Source organism: Tursiops truncatus, chromosome 16 (genome assembly GCF_011762595.2).
Source record: "Tursiops truncatus isolate mTurTru1 chromosome 16, mTurTru1.mat.Y, whole genome shotgun sequence".
NCBI classification, from domain to species: Eukaryota; Metazoa; Chordata; class Mammalia; order Artiodactyla; family Delphinidae; genus Tursiops; species Tursiops truncatus.
The window spans coordinates 60,125,574-60,148,919 of NC_047049.1; the positions used below are offsets into that span (position 1 = coordinate 60,125,574).

At 55.0% G+C, this 23,346-nt stretch overlaps 2 protein-coding genes across 8 annotated transcripts in view; one reads left to right on the forward strand and one right to left on the reverse strand.

The window, feature by feature from the left end:
- Positions 1-13,521, forward strand: part of PSAP (prosaposin) — a 34,093-nt gene extending 20,572 nt beyond the window's left edge. Inside the window, exons 3-14 of one of the 2 annotated variants that reach the window (XM_033841630.2) lie at positions 577-651; positions 1,238-1,363; positions 2,313-2,513; positions 2,926-3,069; positions 4,379-4,435; positions 8,109-8,240; positions 9,741-9,836; positions 10,165-10,351; positions 10,437-10,594; positions 10,942-11,022; positions 11,312-11,419; positions 12,395-13,521. In XM_033841630.2, coding sequence (XP_033697521.1) covers positions 577-651; positions 1,238-1,363; positions 2,313-2,513; positions 2,926-3,069; positions 4,379-4,435; positions 8,109-8,240; positions 9,741-9,836; positions 10,165-10,351; positions 10,437-10,594; positions 10,942-11,022; positions 11,312-11,419; positions 12,395-12,430 — 1,401 coding nt within the window. In that variant the 3' untranslated portion in view covers positions 12,431-13,521. The remainder of the gene's footprint in view (positions 1-576; positions 652-1,237; positions 1,364-2,312; positions 2,514-2,925; positions 3,070-4,378; positions 4,436-8,108; positions 8,241-9,740; positions 9,837-10,164; positions 10,352-10,436; positions 10,595-10,941; positions 11,023-11,311; positions 11,420-12,394) is intronic. The other variant, XM_033841631.2, reaches the window with a different exon arrangement.
- CDH23 (cadherin related 23) overlaps positions 6,281-23,346 on the reverse strand; it is an 86,745-nt gene continuing 69,679 nt past the window's right edge. For 4 of the 6 annotated variants that reach the window (XM_073793509.1, XM_033841625.2, XM_073793510.1 and 1 more), the window contains 15 exons: positions 22,018-22,209; positions 21,734-21,847; positions 20,856-20,985; positions 20,503-20,754; positions 20,262-20,423; positions 18,689-18,945; positions 18,243-18,340; positions 17,703-17,823; positions 17,541-17,620; positions 17,355-17,395; positions 17,145-17,205; positions 16,533-16,662; positions 16,224-16,346; positions 15,691-15,795; positions 6,281-14,813 (listed from right to left, as the gene is read on the reverse strand). In XM_073793509.1, the coding sequence (XP_073649610.1) occupies positions 14,487-14,813; positions 15,691-15,795; positions 16,224-16,346; positions 16,533-16,662; positions 17,145-17,205; positions 17,355-17,395; positions 17,541-17,620; positions 17,703-17,823; positions 18,243-18,340; positions 18,689-18,945; positions 20,262-20,423; positions 20,503-20,754; positions 20,856-20,985; positions 21,734-21,847; positions 22,018-22,209 (2,193 nt within the window). In that variant the 3' untranslated portion in view covers positions 6,281-14,486. Of the gene's footprint in view, positions 14,814-15,690; positions 15,796-16,223; positions 16,347-16,532; positions 16,663-17,144; positions 17,206-17,354; positions 17,396-17,540; positions 17,621-17,702; positions 17,824-18,242; positions 18,341-18,688; positions 18,946-20,261; positions 20,424-20,502; positions 20,755-20,855; positions 20,986-21,733; positions 21,848-22,017; positions 22,210-23,346 lie in introns of those variants that run through there. The other 2 variants (XM_073793508.1, XR_012326601.1) reach the window with 2 other exon arrangements.

The window sequence follows — 23,346 nt, forward strand, 5'->3', positions numbered from 1 at the left end:
CCAGTCTTGTCTAGAAGACTCGCGTCATGTCTCTGAGCTCTGCAATGGTGACGTGCGGCCTTCACTGGCACACAGCACTGCCCAGGAGGTGGAAGGCAGACAGAGCGCCGGCAGCAGTGCTGGTGGGAGTGCGCAGAGGTCTGACTGGGCCTTGTTTCACTGCCCGCACCCTCTTACTCTGTGATGTTCCGTCACGTTACCGATTTTCTCTGATTTCTGCTGCCCTGAGTTCCAGCTGACTTTTGAGCCTCAGTTTCTTCCCAGAGCTGTTGTGAGCATGAATGCGAAATGTAGCCTGTGCCGTGTGCACTGAGCAAGGCGCTGAGGGGTGTAGAGGGTACAGGAGAAGGGTTTCTATCCTGCAGAAGCACAGCGTAGCGTGATCAGCCACATCTAAGCCTCCCTGGCGGTGTCCAGTGCTTCTCACCTAGGTTGGGGGACCAGGATGTGCCCGTGTGTCAGAGATGGCCATGGTTAGATGAAACAGGAAAACGGCCGTGGCAGTTTTCAGCTGTGTGCGGTGTGAGTTATGTCCTACGAATACAGATCTCTCTCCCTCGTGTTCCTTCCTCTTAGAAATCCCTTCCCTGCGACATATGCAAAGACGTCATCACTGCAGCCGGTGACATGTTGAAAGACAACGCCACTGAGGTGAGCCGCCACCAGGGTGTGTGACCGCGTGTGAGCGGTGGCCGTGTGGCCACATGCATCGGTTCCGTACAGAGCCGTGACTGAGGGCGTCCAGCGAGGAATGGTCTAGGCTCAGGTCGGAAATAACTGTCCTGTGGGCCACAGACTGCTTCTGTCATGTAACGTCCCCCACCCCCATCCTTTAAAAATGTAAGAACCATTCTTACCCACAGGCTGTACAAAAATGGGCCGCGGGCCCTAGTTTGCTGACTCCTGGGCTAGGCGTCAAATGCCCGAGGTTGATCGGGACTTTGTATCATATGCCGTTAACCTTTAGGTCCATTTTTGGTGACTTCTGCTCAGAATTCCCTGTGCCAGTGAGACCGCAGGTCAGAGGATCTTCGTTCTGAATACTGCTCGCACCTGCTTTTTGCCTCCCTGACCTGGCAGGGCCACGGCTCCACACTAGCCCTCTCCCAGGTCCTCTTCCCCGAGGGCCACTGTTTCTAGCCTTCACGTTTCTGGAGTTGTGGAGGGCCTCTTGCTTTCAGCCCGTTTGTGGAGAAGGAGTCCATCCTGGTCCGACCCTTGCCTCTGTCCTCTCTAGCAAGAGATCCTCGTGTACTTGGAGAGGACCTGCGACTGGCTGCCCAAGCCGAACATGTCTGCCTCCTGCAAGGAGATCGTCGACTCCTACCTCCCGGTCATCCTGGACATGATTAAAGGACAAATGGTACGTGATGGAGAGTAGATAGACTCTTCCTTCAAGGCACCTCTGGGGCCCGGGGGAGGTTCCAGACCAGATTACAGTGACTAAAACGGAAAGTCCGTTCATAGACTGAGATTTCGTCACCAGATCTTTTGTACAGTTTTCGTCCAGAATGGCTTTGGCAATGCAGACCACTCTGCTTGTAACGTTCAAGGGTTGGGGAGGGTATGGGAAATGGGAACTCATAGAATTAATGAAGGAATGTAAACTGGTATAACAGTTATAGGTGCTGACTTGATAACTCATGTCAGCTACAAGGATGCTGGACTTTCATTCAGTAAGTATCTGTTATGCATAAACCATGTGCCAGAGGTTGGGTTTTCAGCAAGGAACAAGGAGCCAGGTTTGTGGAATTTGGAAGGACCCTAAAAACCTCCAGTGGGGCAGGAGTGTCCTGAGATGGGACCAAGGTTTTGGTGAGGAAAGCAGGGGTCACATCACGCAAGACCTTTCAGGCTGTTTCAGGATTGTCGGTGCAGTGGGGAGGTCTTGGAGGGTTTCACGGGGAGAGGTGAGATGACCCCTTTTCAAAGGGGTTGGTCTGGTCTGGGTCCCACCAATTGGGAGTTGCAAGAGCTGGCAGGACGGTCAGGTGTGAGATCTGATGGGGACAGTGGAGGCGGACAGCTGCACGTGGTCTTAGTGGATAAACGGACTGGACTTGCTGGTGGAGGGGAGGAGTTAGGCATGTCTTCCATGTTGGTGGCTGGCACCCCCGGGAGTGGAACCATTTGTCATAATGGAGCCGTGGGGCTGGCCAAGCAGGTCGGGCGGTTTGGTTTGAGATGCGCCTGTTAGCTGGGCGTGCGCACGTGAGTCATGCCAGGAGATGAGGAAAGGGAGAATTCGAAGGCGCCAGGTGGCCTGTTTCCTTCTGGGGAGAGGATTTCCACTTGTGCCTCTTTCCCCCCAGAGCCATCCCGGGGAGGTGTGCTCCGCTCTCAACCTCTGTGAGTCTCTTCAGAAGCACCTGGCAGAGCTGAATCACCAGAACCAGCTCAAGTCCAATCAGATCCCGGACCTGGATATGGCTGAGGTGGTGGCTCCCTTCATGGCCAACGTGCCCCTCCTCCTCTACCCTCAGGACGGGCCCCACAGCAAGCCCCAGCACAAGGTGAGGCAGTGGACCTGGCTGCCCAGGGCCCCGTGCCCTGTCTTTGGTTGGGTTTGAGCTGTGACACGAAAGGGGGCGGCGTGTGCGTACAGCTCTCAGACTGGGGCCTTATTCCTTTACTTGATTCTGCAGTTCCACAACCCACCGTTCAGATGGTTGTGCATGGAGGTTCTGAAGAACCGGGATATCTAACAGACGCAGAGATGGTTCCCCCTTCCTGTTAAGCTTTACTATAATCAATGCCCACTTGATTTTAAACCTGTCAGTCCCTTTAGAGCCTGTAAAAACACATTAGGAACAGTTCAGGGACTCACCCCTGGTGCTGCAGTTACGAGCATGTCGGAATCTGAACACGCTTAGCTGTTTTTAGGAATATGCAGTGTTTACAGACCAACTGCCCCTGTGTCTCTAGGCTGATGGGGACGTTTGCCAGGACTGCATTCAGATGGTGACTGACGTGCAGACTGCTGTGAGGACCAACTCCAGCTTTGTCGAGGCCTTGGTGGACCACGCCAAGGAGGAGTGCGACCGCCTGGGGCCTGGCATGGCCGACATGGTGAGCCTTACCTCAGGCATCGGAGGACGTTCTGGGCCAGGGAGCTGGGCTGTGGAGACAGCAGTGGGGGAGGCAAGAAAAGTTCACTTCCTGGGGCGCCATTTCAAGTTCCAGCCTGAGGGCTTTGAAGAAGAGATGTTCAGACAATTCCCAGTTCCCAGAAAGCAGCCAGATATGTGGTGGGTACTTAAATACCTGGTTGGTTAATTGAGTTTGGATATGCAACAGAACTCGTGGGACAAAATAGTGGAAGGAGAAGGAGACCACTTTTGTGAAGATTTTTTTTTTTTTTCTCGCAGTCACCACAACTTTAAGAAACAACAGTAGAACCACTTAGAACCCTGTCCTGGTTCTAAGGCCTGACTGTTGTCTATTCGTAATTCTAGGTGTGCTGTCCCCGCCGCCAGCAGGGTGGTTGCCCAGGGGAAGCCACGCGCCTGGCTTGTAAGAGGCTCACCCGGGATGCCTTCCTTACTTTGGTGAATGTTGGTCCTCCAGGCTCAGAAACTCTTCGTTAGCCCCGTGGGGGGTTTATGTCTTGGACCGTGTTCCCATTACCCACACTCATGAGATTGATGTCTAAAACCAAAATGCCATTTAGTACCCGACCACTAATGAACCTCTGCAAGGCTGGACGTGGGGAGGCCAGCTGTAAGAAGTCCGCTCTGGGAGCTAAGGGTTCCTTTCTGTTAACTTTCTTTAAAACCTGTGAATCTTTTAGCCTCGTTGAAGTATCTTGGTATATTCGCTGTGTCAGTTGGCTTCCCCAGGTTAACCTCTCTGAGAGCTGTCATATCACCCTGTTTTCTCACGTATAGAGGCTCCCCAGTCATGACCAGATAGGGTCTGCAGGAAATACCTAGATTTTTATGAAAATCATTATAACTTAACTGGATTATACTGGATTTAAACTTTATAATCCTGTCCAAGAATGTGTGAACGGATTTGAAAAGTAATCTCGGATCCATCATAGTGTATCTTGTAGCCACACTCACTCTAAATTGCCCCTGAGTAGTTGCCGTGTGACCTCGGGGAAAGTATGGGCCATAAAAGGAGATTGGAGGACCTCATCTCTAAGGGCCTTTGGAAAACATTTTCAAAACACTTTTGCACACGTGTTTTCCTGTAAGGTATGGAGTAACCAGATTGCCATTTTTTATCTTATTGAGACTTGCCCAGAGCAGGCATTGATGATTCCACTCTTGGAAACTTGCCTGATACTCACCTGTTGACACTGTTGGAAAGGGTGGGGTTTTGGTGTGTTGTTGTAGCAGTGAGTTTCGCTAACAGTCTGTTTCTCTCTCCCCAGTGCAAGAACTATATCAGCCAGTATTCGGAAATTGCTATCCAAATGGTGATGCATATGGTAGGTGGCAGGGGAAGCTCCTTGTTAGCATTTTTCCTTGTCTCAAACTGTGATTTCTAGGATTTTGAAAATTATATGGTTTAGTTTCCCTTTTACCTTTAAGTACTGAATTGGGCCAGAATGAGCCCTCTTTGACCAGCAGACTGTCCACCTGCAACTCAGTACCTCCCCCTTGCCTTCCCCAGGTAGGGGAAAGGCTGAAGTAGCCTGACCCCCGGGACTGCCCTGCTGGCTTCCTGGTGGTTGGTTTGCCGGTGCGTATGTGAGCTGGCCATCAGATTTCTAGCATCTGCCTTTCATTCTGGGACCCTTGGGAATAGTCTGCTCTGTAGCTAGGCCAGGCCTGAGGATTGCTGTCTTCCAGCCTGAGTTCTGAGGCGGGAGCATCCGCCTCCCAGAGCTGGTCCTGCACTCTGCAGCAGTGTTAGCTGTAGCTGCTGCTGGAGCCCGTAACTCCTGCACTTGCTTCTCATGCATCCAGGGGGTAGGGGCATTCCTTCATTATTAGAGGTAGAAAATATCCAGAAAGCACAGTGAAGCCAGCTCGATCCACGCAGCAAACTGTACAGGGCAGGGAGGTCTGAAGGCGTCCTTACATGGGGAAGATGCACTGGCCTCCTGAGATCTGATCTGCAGTGGGTGAGGGGCGAGTTGTCCTTTTTTTCTCTGTCATGCTGACTTCCCAACTATGTTGAGACTGGCCTACAGTCCTTGAGTTTGTTCTCCTCAGGGACAAGTAGATACACATGCGCATTCCTGGTTTTTCCCTTAAGATAGGTAACTAAGACTGGAATTGCTGAGTCAAAGGGCAGGGCTTTTAATAACACAGGCTTACCTCAAAGATACTGCAGGTTTGGTTTCAGACCACTGCAGTACAGTGAATATCACAATAAAGTGAGTCAAACGAATTTTTTGGCTTCCCAGTCATATAAAGGTTACGTGTATACCACACTGTGGTCTGTTACGTGTGCAGTAGCATTAGGTCTAAAGAAACAACGTACATACCTTAATTAAAAAATACTCCATTGCTAAAAACCATTAACCATCATCTAAGCCTTCAGTGAGTCATAGCAGTAAAAAGTTGAACTATTGTGAGAATTACCAAAATGTGACGCAGAAACATGCAGTGAGGAAATGCTATTTATTGGAACAATGGGGGCCAGTAGACTTGCTTGAAGCAGGGTTGCGACAGACCTTCAATTTGTAAAATCTGTGAAGCTCAGTAAAGTGAGGTATGCCTGCATTGTCAAACCAGCCTTCCAGGCTGGCATTCGGCCACCTGGGGGCAGATTGCCCTGAGACCTGGGCTGGGGATTCCTGACCCCTCCGGGTGTATTAGATATTCGGACACACGCCCCTGTTTTGAGCAGCCCTGTGTCTTGTTCCCGGCCGCTCATCCCCAGTCTGAGGTGAGGGCCTTGCAGGCGTGGTGGGCTTGGCTTCTGAGCAAGGAAAGCCCCTCCTAACGTGTTTTCTGGGGACCTGCTGCTCAGTGTTTTGCCGTGGCGTGTTAGGGGCATGGGGATGGTGCACCAACAGGCTTCTGGGGGCAGTGTGGTCTGACCCTTGAAGGAGAGACTAGCTTTCAGGGTCCCCATGTGCATGCAATAGTAGGAACAAGGTAGGTTGCTGACAGGTGACCGGAAGGGCATTTCACCTAAACTTCTGGTGACAGACATCCTTATACCTGGTTAACTGCTTGATTATTGTTGTTTTAATTTTTTCTTAACTGTTGTGTCCTTTCCTTTCTCTTATTTTTTTCATCTCCGATTTCCTGTTTTTTTGTTCAGCAGCAGGATCAGGTATGTGCTGGGAATTTGCTTGTAGTAGTGGGTCTGCTGCTGCTTGTTGTTAATTTTGCTCATCTTTTTCTGTACGGCATCGTCAGCTCTGACAGATAACAAGGAAAGATTGGGAAAGGCAGGCTCCCTCTCCGTGTTAATAACTTGGCTGGCAAGGGAGCTTCCGCATCTCTCCCGTGTGGTTCAGCCCTGGGAGGGGCCAGGGGCCTCACTTCCCCTTAGGGGGGCCCAGCAGATGAGGCCCGCAGAGCCTTGCACTCTGGTTGCAGTCAGCGCCCAGCCAGCCACGTGCAGGCCACCAGTGTGGCGGGGAACCATCGGTGGCCTCAGCTTCCTTCAGTGCAGGCCCAGCTTCAGTGGGACACCTTGTTTCTGTCATGATTCAGGAGAGCGTTGCATGTCATTGGTCGTGTTTTTCCTCGCCCCAGAAATGCTTCTGCTGCATGAGCAAGTCCTTTGCAGATAGCCAGCAGACTGTCCCCCTGTCTGTTGGCTCCAGAGAACTGGAAACAGTCTCTCGATGGCTTCTGCCCCTCTGGGTGACGGGGTCCTTTGGGTTCTGGAGCCACACGAGACAACTCAGGAGCCAGGCCACTGGGGGCAACACGTGGGGACCGAGCCCCCAGACTAGACTTACCGAGCCAGTGCCCTTTCGGGGTTGTACTGAGCACTGCCCTCCTTTGAGTACTGGCATCCGTTTTTAGAATTAAAGATTTTCAAAGGTATTATGAAGTCTAAGAGGAGAGGACTTTGGTTGAAATATCTGAATTTTCACCTAGGCCTCCTCAGGGAGTTAGTGCGGCAAAGCTGATCTGAGACAAAGCAGCCACACCTCCTCATCTTTGTCCTTTTTCTAAAAAGCTTTTGCTATATCTTCAACCACTTTCTGATTTTTGCCCGTTCTTAAAGCCTGCCAGAGATAGGATACTTCTAGGATATACTTTTCAGAATTCTCCAGCCTTGTTTAATTTTAGAGCCTTCCGCATGTTAAAACAAGATGAACCATAGCCATGAGCTACTCTTTCCCCCTAACAGAGCCCGTTTGAGCAATCCTGTTCCCGCTGCTTTATGATTTGCCAGTGGGAGCAAATGCCATCAGGCCAGAGCTAGTTGCATTTGTTTACAAAGTATACCAAGTGTGTATACTTCACTTGCTCTTGGCCATTGTCGTAGTGAAATGGTCAAGATGTTGTCCAAACTATCTAGTTCTTCTGTGGTTTGGTATCTGGAGGGGAAAGGGGATCTGGAGACCTTGTGACTTGAAAAGATTCATGACATGGGGAGACTGGGTTTTCGTTTGTAGTGTGTGTGTGTGTGTGTGTGTGTGTGCGCGCGTGCAATTGTGAACGTAGAATGTGGCTTTTTAACAAGCCAGTATTTCCCCTTAATGTATGATTTTAAGGGTCCTGCTACTGAAAGATCCGGTACGGTTTTATTTCTAACACATTTGGCTTTCTGTTAGTTTATGGGCATCGTAGTTCTTCCTCTAGAAAGAACATGTAGCTTATTACTTCCTCCTCCTGAGGGCGAGCCAGCTGAGCTGAAAAACAGACCAGGTGTCCTTGGAGTTGATTCGATTGCCCTTGAAAGGTGCCAGGAGTTTTGCTTCCCTGGGTGCTCCGCGGCTGGAGCGGATAGTAGTTCTGTCTGATCACTCTTCAGAGCTTTGCATGACCTCCTTCCCCACGTGGAACTGGTGCATCTGCGTTTGCACAAGCCCCTTTAGATTTAATGTGGGCTCTTTGGGGGGCAGTCAGCTTTGACACTGGGTCTAGGATGTTCCTCCAGCACCCCGACTTTGTGTGTAGAGCGTGGGACAGGGGGTGGTGGTTTGGGCCTGCCTCTCACTGCTGCTTCTGTGCTCTTTTTAGCAGCCCAAGGAGATTTGTGGGCTGGTTGGGTTCTGTGACGAGGTGAAGGAGATGCCCATGAAGACTCTGGTGCCCGCCAAGGTGGTCTCGGAGAACGTCATCCCTGCCCTGGAGCTGGTGGAGCCCATAAAGGTACCTGGTGCCGTTGGTTTTGTGATGCCCCGCCACTCCACATTGTCACACCCTACAAGGCACACACTCTTTTGGCTCCCTGCTTGGCTTTTTTTTTTTGGCCGTATGCTGGCCTCTCACTGTTGTGGCCTCTCCCGTTGTGGAGCACAGGCTCCGGACGCGCAGGCTCGGCGGCCATGGCTCACGGGCCCAGCCGCTCCGCGGCATGTGGGACCTTCCCGGACCGGGGCACGAACCCGTGTCCCCTGCATCGGCAGGCGGACTCTCAACCACTGTGCCACCAGGGAAGCCCTCCCTGCTTGGCTTTTAAAGGTATTTGAGTTTGAGACCATTAGTTTACCATTAGTTTACAGTATCCCCTAAATTGATGCAGCGCCCCCTACCCTCGTACATTTATCTCCTTGGTTATAAACCCTGGTGCTCATGGGATCAAGTCTACGTTTTTAGCACACCATTCGAAATCATTTTTCAGTGCCCGGCTCCGACCGAACCTTTCCGATGTGCTTTCTGTGGCCTCGCCCACCTCCTTCCCCATGCTGTGGCTGTGGTACAAACTTGATGTTTCCAGAACAGGCGCCCAGCCACGTGATGTCTTATCACATGGCACGTGTGTGCACTTCTTGTTCCAGAACTTTCCATGTCAGTGTCACTTGACCTTTAGCTGTCTCGTCTCCTCCTGTTGTCTTCTCTCGGCACGTGTACTGTGTGGACCACACAAGGGTTGTGTCTGGCAGAGTCGGAAGCGCTGCTGCCGCCCCTCCTGTCCAGTCGAGACGCTCAGAGGCTCTGGCCCACCTTGCTGACTGAGTTAGTGGCTGGAGAAGATGGAGAGTTATAGCTTGTACTCTAGCCGCATGTGATACTTACATTTAAAAAAAAAAAAGAAAAATTCAGTTCCTTGGTTACACTAGCCACATTTCAGGTGCTTAGTAGTAGACTCATGTGGCTAGCGGCTGCTGTATTGCGTGGTACGGCCAGAGAATGTGGCCACTGTCACAGAAAATTGTGTTCAACAGTATTGTTTTATCAACGGTAGGCTCTGGAAAAGCAATCTCAGGCGCTGAGACTTGAAACGCAAGAGCAGACCTGAAACATGTTTAAAACGCTGTCTTCTAAACAGTAGACTCATAGTGAATCCTCTCTCTGTTCCTGCTCCCCCATTCGCCTCCCCAGAATGAATGCCGAATGATGAGGTGATTGCAAGCAAACGGACATTGAATGGACAGCTCTTTGGGGTTGGGGGACAGTTTCACTGCTTCTGTTCCTGGTTTTGGGGGGGTGGTAGAGGACTGGGGAAAGGGACAGGTTTCCCACCATCTAGGAGCAGCAGGGACTGGGGCTTGGACACTGGGAGGAAGCCACACCCCATTCTGAATGCAGCAGGAAGTGGCCTTTGTGTGACGCTAGCCCGTCCTGGCCTCTGCCCCACTCCTTTAGAGGAGCAGGACTGAGGAGTGAGGCGAGGCCCTCAGTGTTAGTATTCTTCTGCCCTTTCAACAGAAGGATCCGGTCCCGGCGAAGGCTGATATTTACTGTGAGGTGTGCGAGTACGTGGTGAAGGAGGTGGTCAAGCTGATTGACAACAACAGGACCGAGGTACGGGGATTTCGGGAAATGCTGCCATCGCAAGCGCTCCCGGCCCTGGAGCCAGAATGGCGTGGTGGGAGGACCCAGCCCGAGAGCTGGGTTTGGCCCTTGTGGGTATGGGACACCAGCCCGGGAGTCGGAACCACCACTTCCCAGCAGCGGATCCCTCTGGGCTGGGGCCGGAGGCAGCCTCTTTGCCCTGCTCTGTAGGTCTAGCCTTTGAGGGAGAAAACAGCACCTTGCTGTTGGCTCCCTGGTCACATCAGCATTTTCAGAGTCTCTCCCACCCCACGCAGCCTCCCATCTTCTCACATGAGCCTCTCTTCTTGTGTTTCAGGAAGAAATAATTCATGCTTTGGACAGCGTGTGCTCGAAGCTGCCCTCGTCCTTATCCGAGGAGTGCCAGGAGGTGGTGGACACTTACGGCAGCTCCATCCTGTCGATCCTCCTGCAGGAGGCGAGCCCTGAGCTGGTGTGCAGTATGCTTCATCTCTGCTCCAGCCGGGGGCTGCCTGCGCTGACCGGTGAGCCCAGTGCGCGCGAGGCCGGCCGGCCCCTCTCGGGTTGGGGAGGGCCTTGCCAGCACTGAGCCTGTGCTCTCTTGCATAGCACACGTGATGCCGCGGAAGGACGGTGGCTTCTGTGAGGTGTGCAAGAAGCTGGTGACCTATTTGGAGCGCAGCCTGGAGAAGAACAGCACGAAGGAGCAGATCCTTGCTGCCCTCGAGAAAGGCTGCAGCCTCTTGCCTGACCCGTACCAGAAGCAGGTACGCTGTGGGCTGCTTTCGGCCAGAATGTCAGACCCTGCTTGGGACATGCAGGAGCTGGGTAGCTCGCTGAGTGTGCTGCTGGTTGAAGTTTTGAGGGAGAAGCAGCCATTTCTGCCTCTGGCGTGGAGTCCGCTGAGATTTTCTTAAAGGTGCTCTGTTGGCTTAAGTGGAGCCACTAGGGGGAAAAGAACATGAGCAGGTGGGGGTAGGTGTGTCACCCGGGCAGGCAGGGAGGCCCTGGGCCCACTGGGCTGGCAAGGCCAGGAATTCTGGTAGAAGAGCACGGCCAGCGCCCCACACTCTGCCTGGGCCCACCTAGACCCACATTGCTGTTTCCCTAACAGTGTGATCAGTTTGTGACGGAGTACGAGCCCGTGCTCATAGAGATCCTGGTGGACGTGCTGGACCCTTCCTTTGTGTGCCTGGTAAGCGGCGTTGGGCCGGTATGGGTTCCTGGGCAGCGTGACCTGGGAGGTGCTGCGTGGACCCTGGAAGGGTTCCTCTGAGGTTTGGGGCCGGGGCCAGAGTCTGGGGATGGTGTGTGGGAGAACCAGGCATCCAGGCCCCACCACTTGCCTCGGCAACCCCGCCTTTTCTGGAAAGTGCTTATTAGAGCTCTGATTCTAGCTGCTTCTAGAAGCTGATAATCATCTCAGTTTTGAAAAAGGATTAGCTGGGCAGACCTAATTCTTCCCCCTTCCTTTGACCTTACAGAAAATTGGAGTCTGTCCCCCAGCCCGTAAGCCTCTTTTGGGAACTGAGAAGTGTGTCTGGGGCCCGAGCTACTGGTGCCAGAACATGGAGTCGGCAGCCCTGTGCAACGTGAGTAGCTCAGCAACTGCACCCCAGGACCCCCGCCAGGCAGGCAGCTCGAGGGAGAACCTGCTCTAACAGACTCCTTTGGTGGGGAGCTGGGTAGGGGAGGGGGACTGAGGCCCAGGGGGGCAGTTAGGCTTACTTATGGGCACCAGCAAAAGCCGGGCTCACTGCATTGTCGTCTTTGAGGAGGGAGCGGTGGCAGTGGATGTTCTGCAGTGTTCTTTGCTTCCACCTTCAGCCCCCTGGTGACAGTGTCAGATATGCACGAGGTCACCCGAGGGATTGCACAAAGCCCATCGGATTCTTGCAGGAGGCCTCGCCTCTTAGGTCACTCTTGCCCTGGCTGGCGTCCGGCCTGAATCTTCACCCAGGGCCCAGCGGAGCTCTTCTTGAGCAGCCTGGGAGTTGGCTCCTGGCTGGGCAGCCACTACGGGGTGACCCATGCTGCTTTCCTGGGTGGGGACGTTTCGGCTCAGCCTCTGTTACTTAATGTTCCTTTTTGCGTAACTTCCTCGTGGGGGGGGGTCTTCATGACCGGTAAGCCGGCGTCAGGGCCGCTGCAGGGAGGAGGGTGAGGCCCACCGGTGGAGTGCATTTCTGTCGCTCTCCTGGGTGCCCGGGCCCGTTTCTGAGCTGGCCTGAGCTGATGTATACCTCTGACTCTTGGGTGAGGAGTTCTGCCTTGGGGGCCTCGAGGCAGGGGCTCAGGTGTGTAACCAGAGGAAGGGGGTCCTACCTGCAGGGGTGCTGTTCATCCACTGCTCTGGACTCTTGCCTTACGAGTCCCCAAAACTCATAGCCACCTACTATCCCGAGTTTAAATGAGATGCTGTCCCGGGCCTTTATTAGCATCTTGTGCCATCCCGGCTGATCTGGGACAGGATAGCGGGTCCCAGTTTTGGGTGCCGGCTGATGCACTAATGGGCCAGGGATAGCGTTTGTCACCTGCAGACTAAACTGTTTCCTCTCTCCTGTCAGGCTGTCGAGCATTGCAAGCGTCACGTGTGGAACTAGAAGGCGCGGTCTGTCTTAGAGAAACTGCAGCATCTTTTCCTGCTTGTGTCTGGGGGAACGAACACACAGATCTGTTGGCTTTGTTGTTATAAAAATGATTGATAGGATCCCTCTCCCTCAGTCCCTTTCTTCTCGCCCTCATCTTAGCGTTGCTGTCAGCAGGCCGCTGGCGTAGCTGCTTCAGTGTCCCTTTCCTCCCTGCTACATGGATGCCGACATACCGTACACTGGAGGTCTCTTGAGTCTGTCCCTGCATGGTGGTTACCCGGAGGAGACGGGGCTCTCGCTGTGGGCATGAGCCAGAGCCTCTTGACTGAGGTTGTCCGTCCTCCTGGATGGGCCTTGGGTGCTGAGGGCTCCGGAGGCCTGCTCTAAGGAGGGACCTTCCCTCCTCGTGGGCCTGCTGACTGCCAGACAGAGGCAGTTTTATATGAAAGATGAGAGGCTCAGAATAATTATTAGGCTTTTTAAACAAACAAACAATGTGGTCCTCACTGTAATAGAGCTGCTGGAAGCAGCCGCTCAGGAGACCTGGTGGGGCCGGGCTTGCTACCGTTGGGTCAGCCTTTGATTCGTCTTTCCCGGTTGATGCTGTGTTTGGAGTTCTGTGGTTTGGGGTGGGAGGGGAAAAAACCTGCATGAATGTAACCTGCTAGCTCTTTGTGGAGGTCCTGGGGGCCTGCTTTTGTGCGTGTGGACAGTGGTGACTGCGTCATGCCTGCTCTTGTGTCCACCCTGCTGCTCAGCACCGCCGTTGCTCTGGGCGGTACAGCCCCCTCCCCTCTGACCGCCCCCCCTCCCCGTAGATGGTCTTTCCCTCTGACCTCCCCCTCCCCCGTAGATGGTCTTTCTGACCTGCGAATAAATGTGGATGACAAGCTCCTAAGCGTCTGGCTTCCAGGTAGGGGGGCTGCTGGCCTGGGGCCTCAGCCGTCGCCCTGCCTTCTCTCCAGTTGGCTGCATCCTCTCCTCCACTTGCAGTTGCCAGGAGACGGCAAGATGCGCAGTTGCTACTAAATGAACTTACCGATTTTGTTTGTTTGTTTTGCACTAAAATTTCTGTGATTTAACAATAAAGTCTGTCAACCAGAGGCCGAGTGTTTCTGTGACACCTCAGCCAGAAGAGTGGCTGCTGATACGCTCCGAGGCCGTGAACCTGTAAGTGCCCAGCAGTCCTGTGGCCCCGTTTGGCCAGAGAAAGAAAATGCCATCTGGTCCTCCCTGACACACCTGGGGCCAGCAGTGGGCAGGGGAGTGCCCCCAAAGGTGGGTCCAGAGCTGCCCTGTCCTTTACCCCTGCAACCCGCCGGCCCACCCCCACGGGTGGTTTACCAGAGCCAGAGTGAATTGCCGGTTCCTTGTGACTTTTTTTTTTTTAAATTCAGACCATTCCAGAAACGTTCAGTGCGTATCAGTTGAACAAAACCAAGGGGAGAATATGGAGGGAATAACTTAATTTAAAAAAGGAATACACACGAACACTATATTCAAAACCCAAGGGAACATCAGTCGTTTTATGAGCCCGGCACGTTTGGAAAGCCAGTGAAATGGGAGAATGCCGTTGGCTGACAATGACCATGTCTGTGTGGGGAAGCAGGGATTACTCACTGCCCCCACCTGGATGTCCGGCCAGGGATGTGGCAGAAATGCACTGGGACTTGAACTGGGGTCAGAGAGTCAAGGCCAGGCAGGGTATGCCTGCTCTGGGCTCCCTCCCCGGTGCTGGACGCCTGTGCCGTGAGGCGGGGTGGGAGGGGAAGAGGGCCAGCTTGGCCTCTTGGTGACCCTCCTTACCTCGTTCTCAGATACTCACCATTTCTGTTTGGTTTTCTTAAAAAAATAACATTTTATGAAGGTAGAGATCAGATGCCGAATGAGCGTCTGGCAAAAGTGGAATCTGAGCGGCTGACGTGGGCCCTGCTTCTGGGCCGACCCAAGGCTGCGCGCCCAGAGCTGCCTAGGGAGGGCCCTCCCCCGCCCGGAGGTCCTGCCCCTGCTCTCGCCCCGGGAGGGGTGGGGTTGGGCTGCTCATACCCGTGGGGCTCCCCCCATCTAGTCATAGCTCTGTGATCTCCAGGGGGCTCTCCACGATCACGTCGCGAAGCTTGTGCCGGGGCGTGGATTTGGCGGACTCGGTGCGGGCGTTGCGCTCGAAGGCGCTGGCTTCGGCGGCGGTCAGCGTCTCCAGCGAGCGGCCCAGGCCCTTCTGGTCGTCCTCGGGCAGGCTGTTGAGGTCGGTAGCCAGCAGCGTGCCCGTGCTGCCGTGCGTCACGTGGATCCCGCCTGGCCCTCTGAGCTCCGTAGGTGGCTTGTGGCAGAAGCGCAGGCTGCCCTGGCCGGGGCTGCGCTCCCCTGGCTCCTCTTCCAGCTCAGTCTGGATCAGCTGCAAGAGGCCGGGACCCGCACATGTTCAGGGCAGGCCCAGGCCCTGAGCAGGTGGATGGCCCCGAGTCCCACCTGCTATGGGCCTGTTGCCTCCCTGCTGCACACGAGGACCCCTGGGCTCGTGCCGCAGCAGGCCTGTGCGGCCTGTGGCAGTGTTTCTCAAACTGGGTACAGAGGGGAGCCGTGGATACTTCTGGTGCTACAGATGTGTTGTCCGGAGCGTGGGCTTCCTATGAGAATCTTTCAGATCTCCTGTATTCACTTTGATCTATAAAGACCCTGTGACTGCGGTTGTGGCATCTGGATTGGTTACCACGTTGGCCTTAAGCAGGATCAGCTCCTAACTGTGGCCAGCTGGAAAGTGTCCACAGTTGAAGCTGGAGGGGATTAATAAGGTAGAGCAGAGGCTCACAAATGGCACTTTTGTCCTGTGTGGAGCTGTTCAGTTTTAGCTACTCCAGTTGAGAATATTGGCCCAGCTGGAAATCTGGGTTTTTAGATAAAGTCTGACTTTCTAAAGTGTTGACATATCACTGCAGGCAAATAAATATGTATATCTATTTGACCCTACAGCCAATTTCTTAAAATGATATCACCTCTCAAAGGTATCTTCTTGGGGCTCCTGAAGTCTAAGAAACACTGCCTCAACACCCACCCACCCACCCCTGGGGAAGCCCACTGTGGAGCCCAGATAGCAGAAGCAGAGCCCGCCGTCTGACTCTCTGAGCCCCCACCCAGTGCAGTCTTGGGCCCTAGCTGCTGATCTCCAGAGACTCCGAGGAGGATGAACGAGAGAGAGAGAGAGAGAGAGAGAGAGAGAGCGAGCGCACCCCCAGGGCTGGGGCACAGCACACAGCTCCCGGCCCACCCGCTACCTCGGAGATGGAGGAGTGGCAGGAGGAGGCTTTTTGCACCATCCGCTGTGCAAAGAGCTTTTTGAGCCGCAGGTAATCCTCCAGGACCACCTTCAGCAGCGAGCCCTGGGGGAGGGAAAGTGTTAACCCCCAACCAAGGCCCTCCCCTGCCTGCGCCGCCCATCACTCACTCCCATAACTAACTCGGGTGGGGGTGACGGAAGGCACTCTGGGAGTGTAGGATGTACAGGCGTCTGATCCTAGGGTAGAGGACTGAGAGCAGAGCCTGGTGACGGCGGCCAGACAGAGCCCACGTGGGCTTGTATCTCAGAGTCCCGGCCTCCAGGACACTGCAGGCTGAAGCAGCTCCTTATCAGCCCGCGGCCCTGGCCCCTCTCTGCCTCGGTGTTCTTGCCCCCGTGGAGGGCAGGTCTAGCTGAGTCCCTAGAGGTGGAGAAAGCTGTTTCCCAGGATCCTCCCCACTCCCTGCATCCTCTGGAGCAAGTCCGAGCTCAGCCAGGGGTCTGGGTGCAGGAGCTGCGAGGAGGGCTCACCTTGATGGGCCCCTCCCGAATGATCTGGCCCAGCTTGGCAATGTTGTCATACTCCTGGATGGCCGCCCGCAGGTACCGGTCATCATCAGGCTTGACTGCTGCTGGTTCACGCCCAAAAGTTCCCTGGGGAGAGAGGGGGCGCGTTAGCTGGAGCTGAGGTAGACCGCGCACGCACACGTGCAGGGCAGTGGACCGGTTCCCCCGCAGCCAGCCAGCTCCTTGGCCAGCGATGGCAAAGAGTGTACGCTACCTCCACCTGTCCCTCCTGACTGTCCACCCCATCCCTGCCTGGCCCGGGCCTGGGCTCACGTGGGTGCGGGTGGGGCTGCTCCACAGGTCGGCGATCTCACTCAGGTTCTCCGGCAGGTCATCCTCGTGCTCTGCCTGGGCAGCCAGCTCCAGGTTCCGGCAGAAAGGATCCAGCCACACGGGGTTGGCCCTGCAGGTGGGGAGTGGGGTTGACTCCAGGCTCGAGTGGACAGATGCCCTTGAAGCCTCGCCCCTAACCCCCCCACCGTTTCCCAGGCCGTAGTTGTGCTTTTCACAGGACTGGGCCTTCAGGGCCGTGAGAGGCAGGGCCCTTGCCTGTGGTACCCGTGGGTGCGTCCTCCCGCCTCAGGATCCTGCTAGAACCAGGACAACGTGTCCATCTGGATCAGCTTTGGTGCAGAGTCCTCACCCTGTATCCGATGCCCAAAGCCTACGCCCCCTGGCACTTGGGACCCAGTCAGGGTGGGGAGCCCAACTCGGTGGAGAGAGAGGGGTACCCGGCCCAGCAGGGGGCGCCCACACCCCAGGTTTCAGCCAGTCCATGATGCCCTCAGTGCTTGAGAGGCAGCGGGGGCTTCACCGCAGCTGGGTCCTGGGTGGGTCTCCCCAAAGTGCACCCGGCCGGGTTCAGGGACACCACTTCTCACTCACCCGTCAAAGGAAAACTTGTTGGTGTTGGGCATGTCCATGATGTCAACGAAGCCGCGATTCCCTGCAGGAGAAGGGTTGGGGTGTGGGGGGAGGGGTAGACCCGGCTGGGGAGCTGGGCCTGAGCCAGCCCTATGGGGCCCGGGCTGTCACCCTAGGCCCTCAGGGGCCCCTCCTGCCCTCCCACCTCCCCACCCATCACAGCCCTCTGACCTGCCGAGCCAGCCACGATGGCTTTGAGCTTCCTCTTGTGTCTGGAAAGAAGCAGAGGGGCCGGTGAAGGAGGCTGCGGCTGGGCTGGCGTCTCAGGGCCTCATGGCCCTGCCTGCCTCCCTGACTGTCCCAGCAGCGGGGCTGGTCAGCCTGTCTCAAAAGGCAGGGCACGTAGGGGTCACTCACACGGTCCTGTAGTACCAGTTCATGAGGATGAAGAGCATGGCAGCCAGGAAGAGGAGAAGGGCCAGGACGATGGTCGCCATCTAGGGCAGCAGGGCCAAGCATGAGTGGCTGAGAGCACCCGGGGCAACAAGGGGATGGTGGGGGCGGTGTCACCAGGGGTACCTGCAGGGCGGACATGTCTTCGGGCAGCTGGATAGAGATGGCGGGCTGCACGTCTAGGACGTTGTAGTTCCGGAATAGATTCCTCAGCTGCTCCTTGTTTTCATCGATCATCTGGATCACCCTGGGCGAGGGGCAGGGGCCTCAGCTCCCATCCTCGGCCGTTCCCCGAGAGCCCGTCCCACTCAGGCCGGCCTGCCCCCACATTCACCCCCGACCAAGCCTTGCAAGATTAAGGCGCACCCAGCTCGGATAGCTCTGTATCTTACAGGGTTCACCATCCCTTCACACAAGCTCCTGCCTGCTGCTCACAGTTGCTGTAATACTCCCATTTCACACATGGGGAGGGTAAGGCTCCGGCGGGTGGAGCTCTGCTCATACACCCAGACCGTGTTCTCTCCACCCGCCCTGCCCACGTCTGGGGTAGAGCCCCCATACAGCAGGCCTGATGGCGTCATCCGTGCCTCCTTAGTGGGTCCCCTCTCCGACTTCTAGGGCAGGGAGGCAGACCGAAAGACAGGCTGTGCACAGACGCCCACCCACCGGTCCACGTCCAGGATACGGTTGGTTTCGCGGTTCACCACGTGGATAAGCAGCTCTGTCTGTGCGAAGTTCACCCGACCCTTCGTGTCCACGTGGAACTAGGCGAGAAGGGGCATCATGGGGTGTGTGGCAGGAGCGAGGGATGGGATGGGCGCCTCTTCTAACAGCCTCTCCTGCCCTACCCTGCCAGTAAACCCATCCCTACTGGATGCTCACCAGGGGCCAAGCTTGATGCCAGTCACTGAACCAGGCACTACTATTAGCTCCCATTTTACAGATGAGGAAACTGAGACCCAGAGACCCGGAAGGACTTTCCCAAGGCCATGCATCTAGGAAATGACTGATCCCCTTCATACCCCTGACCTCTCTGCAATGCCCTGTCCCTGCGGCCTGGTCCCCCTTCTCCCTCCACTGCCCCACACCCCAACCCTTCTCCTGCAGGGTACCTGCACGTCATCGGTGTTGACAATGGCACCAGTGATGTTGGAGAGCAGGCGGATGAACTCCTCCTCGAAGCCACGCACACGGTCGGGGATCTCATTAATGACGATCTTGACCCGCTGGTCATCCCTCAGGATGTAGATGCCAATGATGGCTGTGTCATTGTGACCTGCCAGGTCTCGGGCCACAATGTCCACTACAAAGTAGCCAGGGCTGTAGGCCATGAAGAGATCGAAGGTGCGCAGGATGCCATCCACACTCCCTGTAGGGAAAGCCCGGGGGTGGTGCACTTTTTCTGGAGAATTCTAAGTTTTTATCTAAACGTGCTGCATATTAAAACACAACTTGGACAAGTTTGGGACTCTGCTGTCCCATGCTGGGATGCTACAGAACGCTTCTGAGTTCCCTCAGTATCACCTCTCTGTCTCTTACACATACACGTGTGCTTCGTAATTCCACAGCCACAGCTGAGAGATGACCAGCAGTGGTACAGCATAGTCTGCTCTTAAAAGGCAGTAGACCTGGGTTCAAAATCTGCCACTTTCTAGCTTTGTGACCTTTAGCAAGCCTCTCTATGCTTATTAAGGTTAAGAGCAGTGCGAACTCAGAGGACAAAGGGATGGTGTCTAGTTGTGTGACCGGGGGTGGCAGCTCATGAACTAGACTACAAAGGGTGGCTAGCGGGAGCATATCTGAAGGCAGAGTTGGAGGTCAGAGTGGTATTCCAGGAGGTGAAGGCCACGGGAGGACGGCGTGGAGCAGGCTGAAGCCATGGTGAGCAGGTCAGCCTGGGTGGGCGCAGTGCACTCAAGGGTAGTGAGGGGCTGTGAAACCAGAAAGAGGGATTAGGAGGAAGACCTGGGGAGCTTTGAAAGCCAGGCCAAGGAGGCTGGATTGATTGCTGTGGGCAGAGAAGAGCAGGGAAGGGGCTGGAGCTGGAGGTATGGTAATGTGACACCCACTGGGACACCTTCTAGAACACCTTCTAGAACCTAACAAAGAGACGCTCAGCTGTCCACACAGGCAGATTCACAAGCAAACATGCATACTTCTACGTACAAGTGTGCTTTGTACACCTGGGGAGAATTCTGGCTCCCCAGTGCCTACCTAGCGCAATGCCTGATGCAGGCGAGGGTGAGGTGCACAAATGGAAAGATGGGTGGATCTATGGAAAGGAGAATGGGAGGATGGATGGACGGACGGACGGACAAATGGGTAGATGGGTGGGCAGATGGATGAATGAGAGGATGGATGGATGGGTGGACTGATGGATTGTTCAGTGGGATGGGTGGGTGGATGGATGAGGAGATGGGAAGAAGAAGAGAAGAAAGTGGGTGGGTAGATGTAGAGATGGATAGGTGGATTAGAGAATAGATCGAAAGATAGGTGGACGAATAAAAGGATTAACAGATAATGGCTGGCTGGCTGTCTGGCTGAAGGATGGATGAATGGATGGATGGGTGGGCGAATGGAAGGACTGACATAGCTGGTTGGCTGGCCGGCCACCTATACCCTGGGGTAACCCTACAGACCATATCTCCTCCAGACGATAGTCCATGAAGTGGCTGGAGCCCCTACCCATCGTGAAGACCTGGCCCACATCCTCAGAGTCATTGGCAAAGGCCCGGAAGTAGTGGATGGCCAGGATGCTGTAGAAGACGAGGCTGTTGTTGCCAATATCTGCATCCAGGGCCAGCACTTGGATCAACTCTGAGCCCATTTTAGCGTCGGTGGCCACTCCTGCAGGAACGGGCAAGCGGGTGTAAGCGGCAGAGCAGAGGCCATCCCACACCCCAGGCCCAGGCTCTGGTCCCTGCACCTGCAGTGTACTCAGCCTTGGTGAAGCGTGGTGGCTGGTCGTTGATGTCCTCCAGCACGACACGCACTTCCTGCAGGGTGAGGTCAGTGACCAGGTCCAGGGCTAGGGAGTGCCCCCGGGGAGGTGTCCAGCTGCGATTGCTTGAGGCCTTGACGATGAAGGAGAAGACAGCTTCGCGCTCCCTGTCCAGGTCCCGCAGCACCAGCAGACGCCCGTCGGGCTGCAGCTGGAAGTTCTTCTCTTCGTCGCCGGCTGAGGGGGGGACCATGGCACAGCGTGAGGGGCAGGGCGGGGGCATATTTGGGTCATCTCCAGCCCCAGGGTAGGTAGGCACTAGCCCCGTCAGGCCTCACCTGCGATGAAGTAGTACACGATGGCGTTGGGGCCCTCGTCTGCGTCCACAGCGCCTGTCACGTTGCCCACGAGGGTGCCACGTGGTGAGTGCTCGGGAACTGTCATCAACTGGTACTGGGGGCTGCCTTTCTGCAGGGGGAGAGGGAGGTCGTGGGAGGCCAAGGGAAGGCCTGAGCTCCTGGCTCCTGCCAGAGGGCCCTAGGCAGTGTTTTTGTGGGTGCTGAGGGAATTTTTTGCCCAGGCCTTGTGGGGCGAGAGAAATTGCTGTAACCTCAAGGGAGCAAGGGCTGGGCTGGAGACACTCCAGCTCTGCCCTCAGGGAGTGTCACCCGTGACATCCGCCATGAGGGCAGGGCTGAGCTTGGCACGTTCTCTGAAGTCTCCCAGCACTTAGATGGATGTTTGAATGAGGAGGGCATGAACTTGAGCGTGCTCTCTCTCTGTCTCTCTCACACACACGCACGCACGCACGCACACGGTCTCCAGGGAACATTACATCCTAGGTGCACGCAAGAAGAAAAAACCACCAAGTTAGAGAGTCTGAGTCCACATGAAGAGGTTCAGCCCCAGCTCGCTAAAGCAGAACTGATTTTCAGGCTTCTTGTGTGAGCGCGTATACAAACATGGGAACACCAGCTCCACGAGTCAGGCATTTTTGTCAGCTTTTTTGGCTTTTTTTTTTTTTTTTTTGGTCTGCTTTTTTGACTGCTGGATAATGCCTTGACCTAGTAGCTGCTCAATAAATATTCTGTGAAGTGCTGTGCAGTTTCCACGTGTAACCACGTGTGTCTACGGCACAGTGTGCACAGGAAAGTGTGTGCTTGCAGGCAGGTGAGTCCCTGTGTGGGTGACCAGTGCAGGGGATGGGTGAGCTCACCGGAGGCCTCACGAAGAGGGGTTCGTTGTCATCGATGTCCTCCAGGGCCACCAGCAGTGGCTGCATAGTCTCATAAGGCACCGGCTGGCCCAAGTCGCTGGCCACCAGGATGAGCTGGGGGGCGGAGAAGTGCAGTCAGAGGAAGAGACGAAGGGCCCCAGGCAGGCATCCCCAGAGGACAGGTCACTACCCTCGCAGACATTCTAGGTGGGGACATTGTGGTCCTGTGCCCAGAGCAGTCTCTTCTTTGGCCCCGCCCCTCATGCCATGCCCCACCCCCTTACACTGTACACTGCCTGCTTCTCTCTGTCCAGGCGCTGCGCGGTCTGGATGAGCCCACTGACTGGGTCGATGGTGAAGTACTCCCAGTCCCGGTTGCCTGTTGTCTTCAGGAAGCTGTAGCGCACGGCCCCATTGAGGCCCTCGTCCTCGTCTGTGGCATAGACCTCGTACACGTTGGAGCGCAGTGGGATCTCCTGCAGGGGGCACAGGAGGGAGGCTCCTGGGGCATCTTGAGAGAATCCCAGCTCCCAGACCCGATGGAGCTCTTGTTCTTTCTCCTCCCCTAGCAGAATGTCCTCGCCACCTTTCAGCATCCTTAGGAAACGCCTGTCTGCTTGGCTGGACTCTCCTGGAGTCTGAGCATCTGCTAGAACATCCCTTCACCCCACCCCCAGCTAAGGCCACTGCCCACTGAAAGTCCAGCCTGGGATCCACCATGCTGCAGACTCTCTCAGGGCGACGCCCTTCCGGGGGCTATCCCATCCCTCCGATCCCACTGCATGCTGAGGTTTAGAAGACAGAAGGGGAATCCCAAAGCTGAGGCCACAGCCACCCTCTGTTCCCAGGTCTGTCTTGCTCTCTTCTACCCCAATCACAGAAGTTCTAGGTATCCCCAAACAACACCATCCACCCAACGGGGTACCTGAAAATGGGGGGCATGCAGGTAGGGTGACATGGTATGACATGGTGGCTAGAGACTGGACACGTGCATGCTAATCTGTTACTAAATCACCACGTGACCTAGACATGTCGCTTCACCTCTCTCTGCCTCAGCCTCCCGAGTTCGAGTTAAGTCTGAGATATCAAAAAACCCAATTTACGTCAGACATTGACCCATGAAAAGGCTGCCAAGGGCACAAGAAAAAAACAAGTTTCTTTGCTTTTAGTTCAAAAATGATCAGCTCAGCATGGTTTCACTGTTTACCTCATTGATCACGACAATCAGAAACTCCAAATGGCAGTCACATCTAATTGACAGAAAGTGGGATGACAGACATAATTCCTTAACAAATGCTGGTTGTTTGGAAGACATGAACCTTTCAAAATAGGGACCCCTTGAAGGGAAAAAACTTAGTAAAAGGGGGGGCTTTGGTGTGCAAAAGAACTAGATTATTATTAATTGATACCCTGCCTCACGCTACAAAAAAAGATTTGAGGCAGCTTACGAGAATGCATACACAACAATAAGAGTAAATAAGTTAAAAAAAAATCAGGGTAAAGAAAAACCATGGTTGGCAGGAAGATGGAAACTGAGGGATGGGAGATAAGGCGTGTGTGCTAAGTCCCTGCAACATCATTCACGGTGGGCTGACCACTATGAGCTCCCTAGT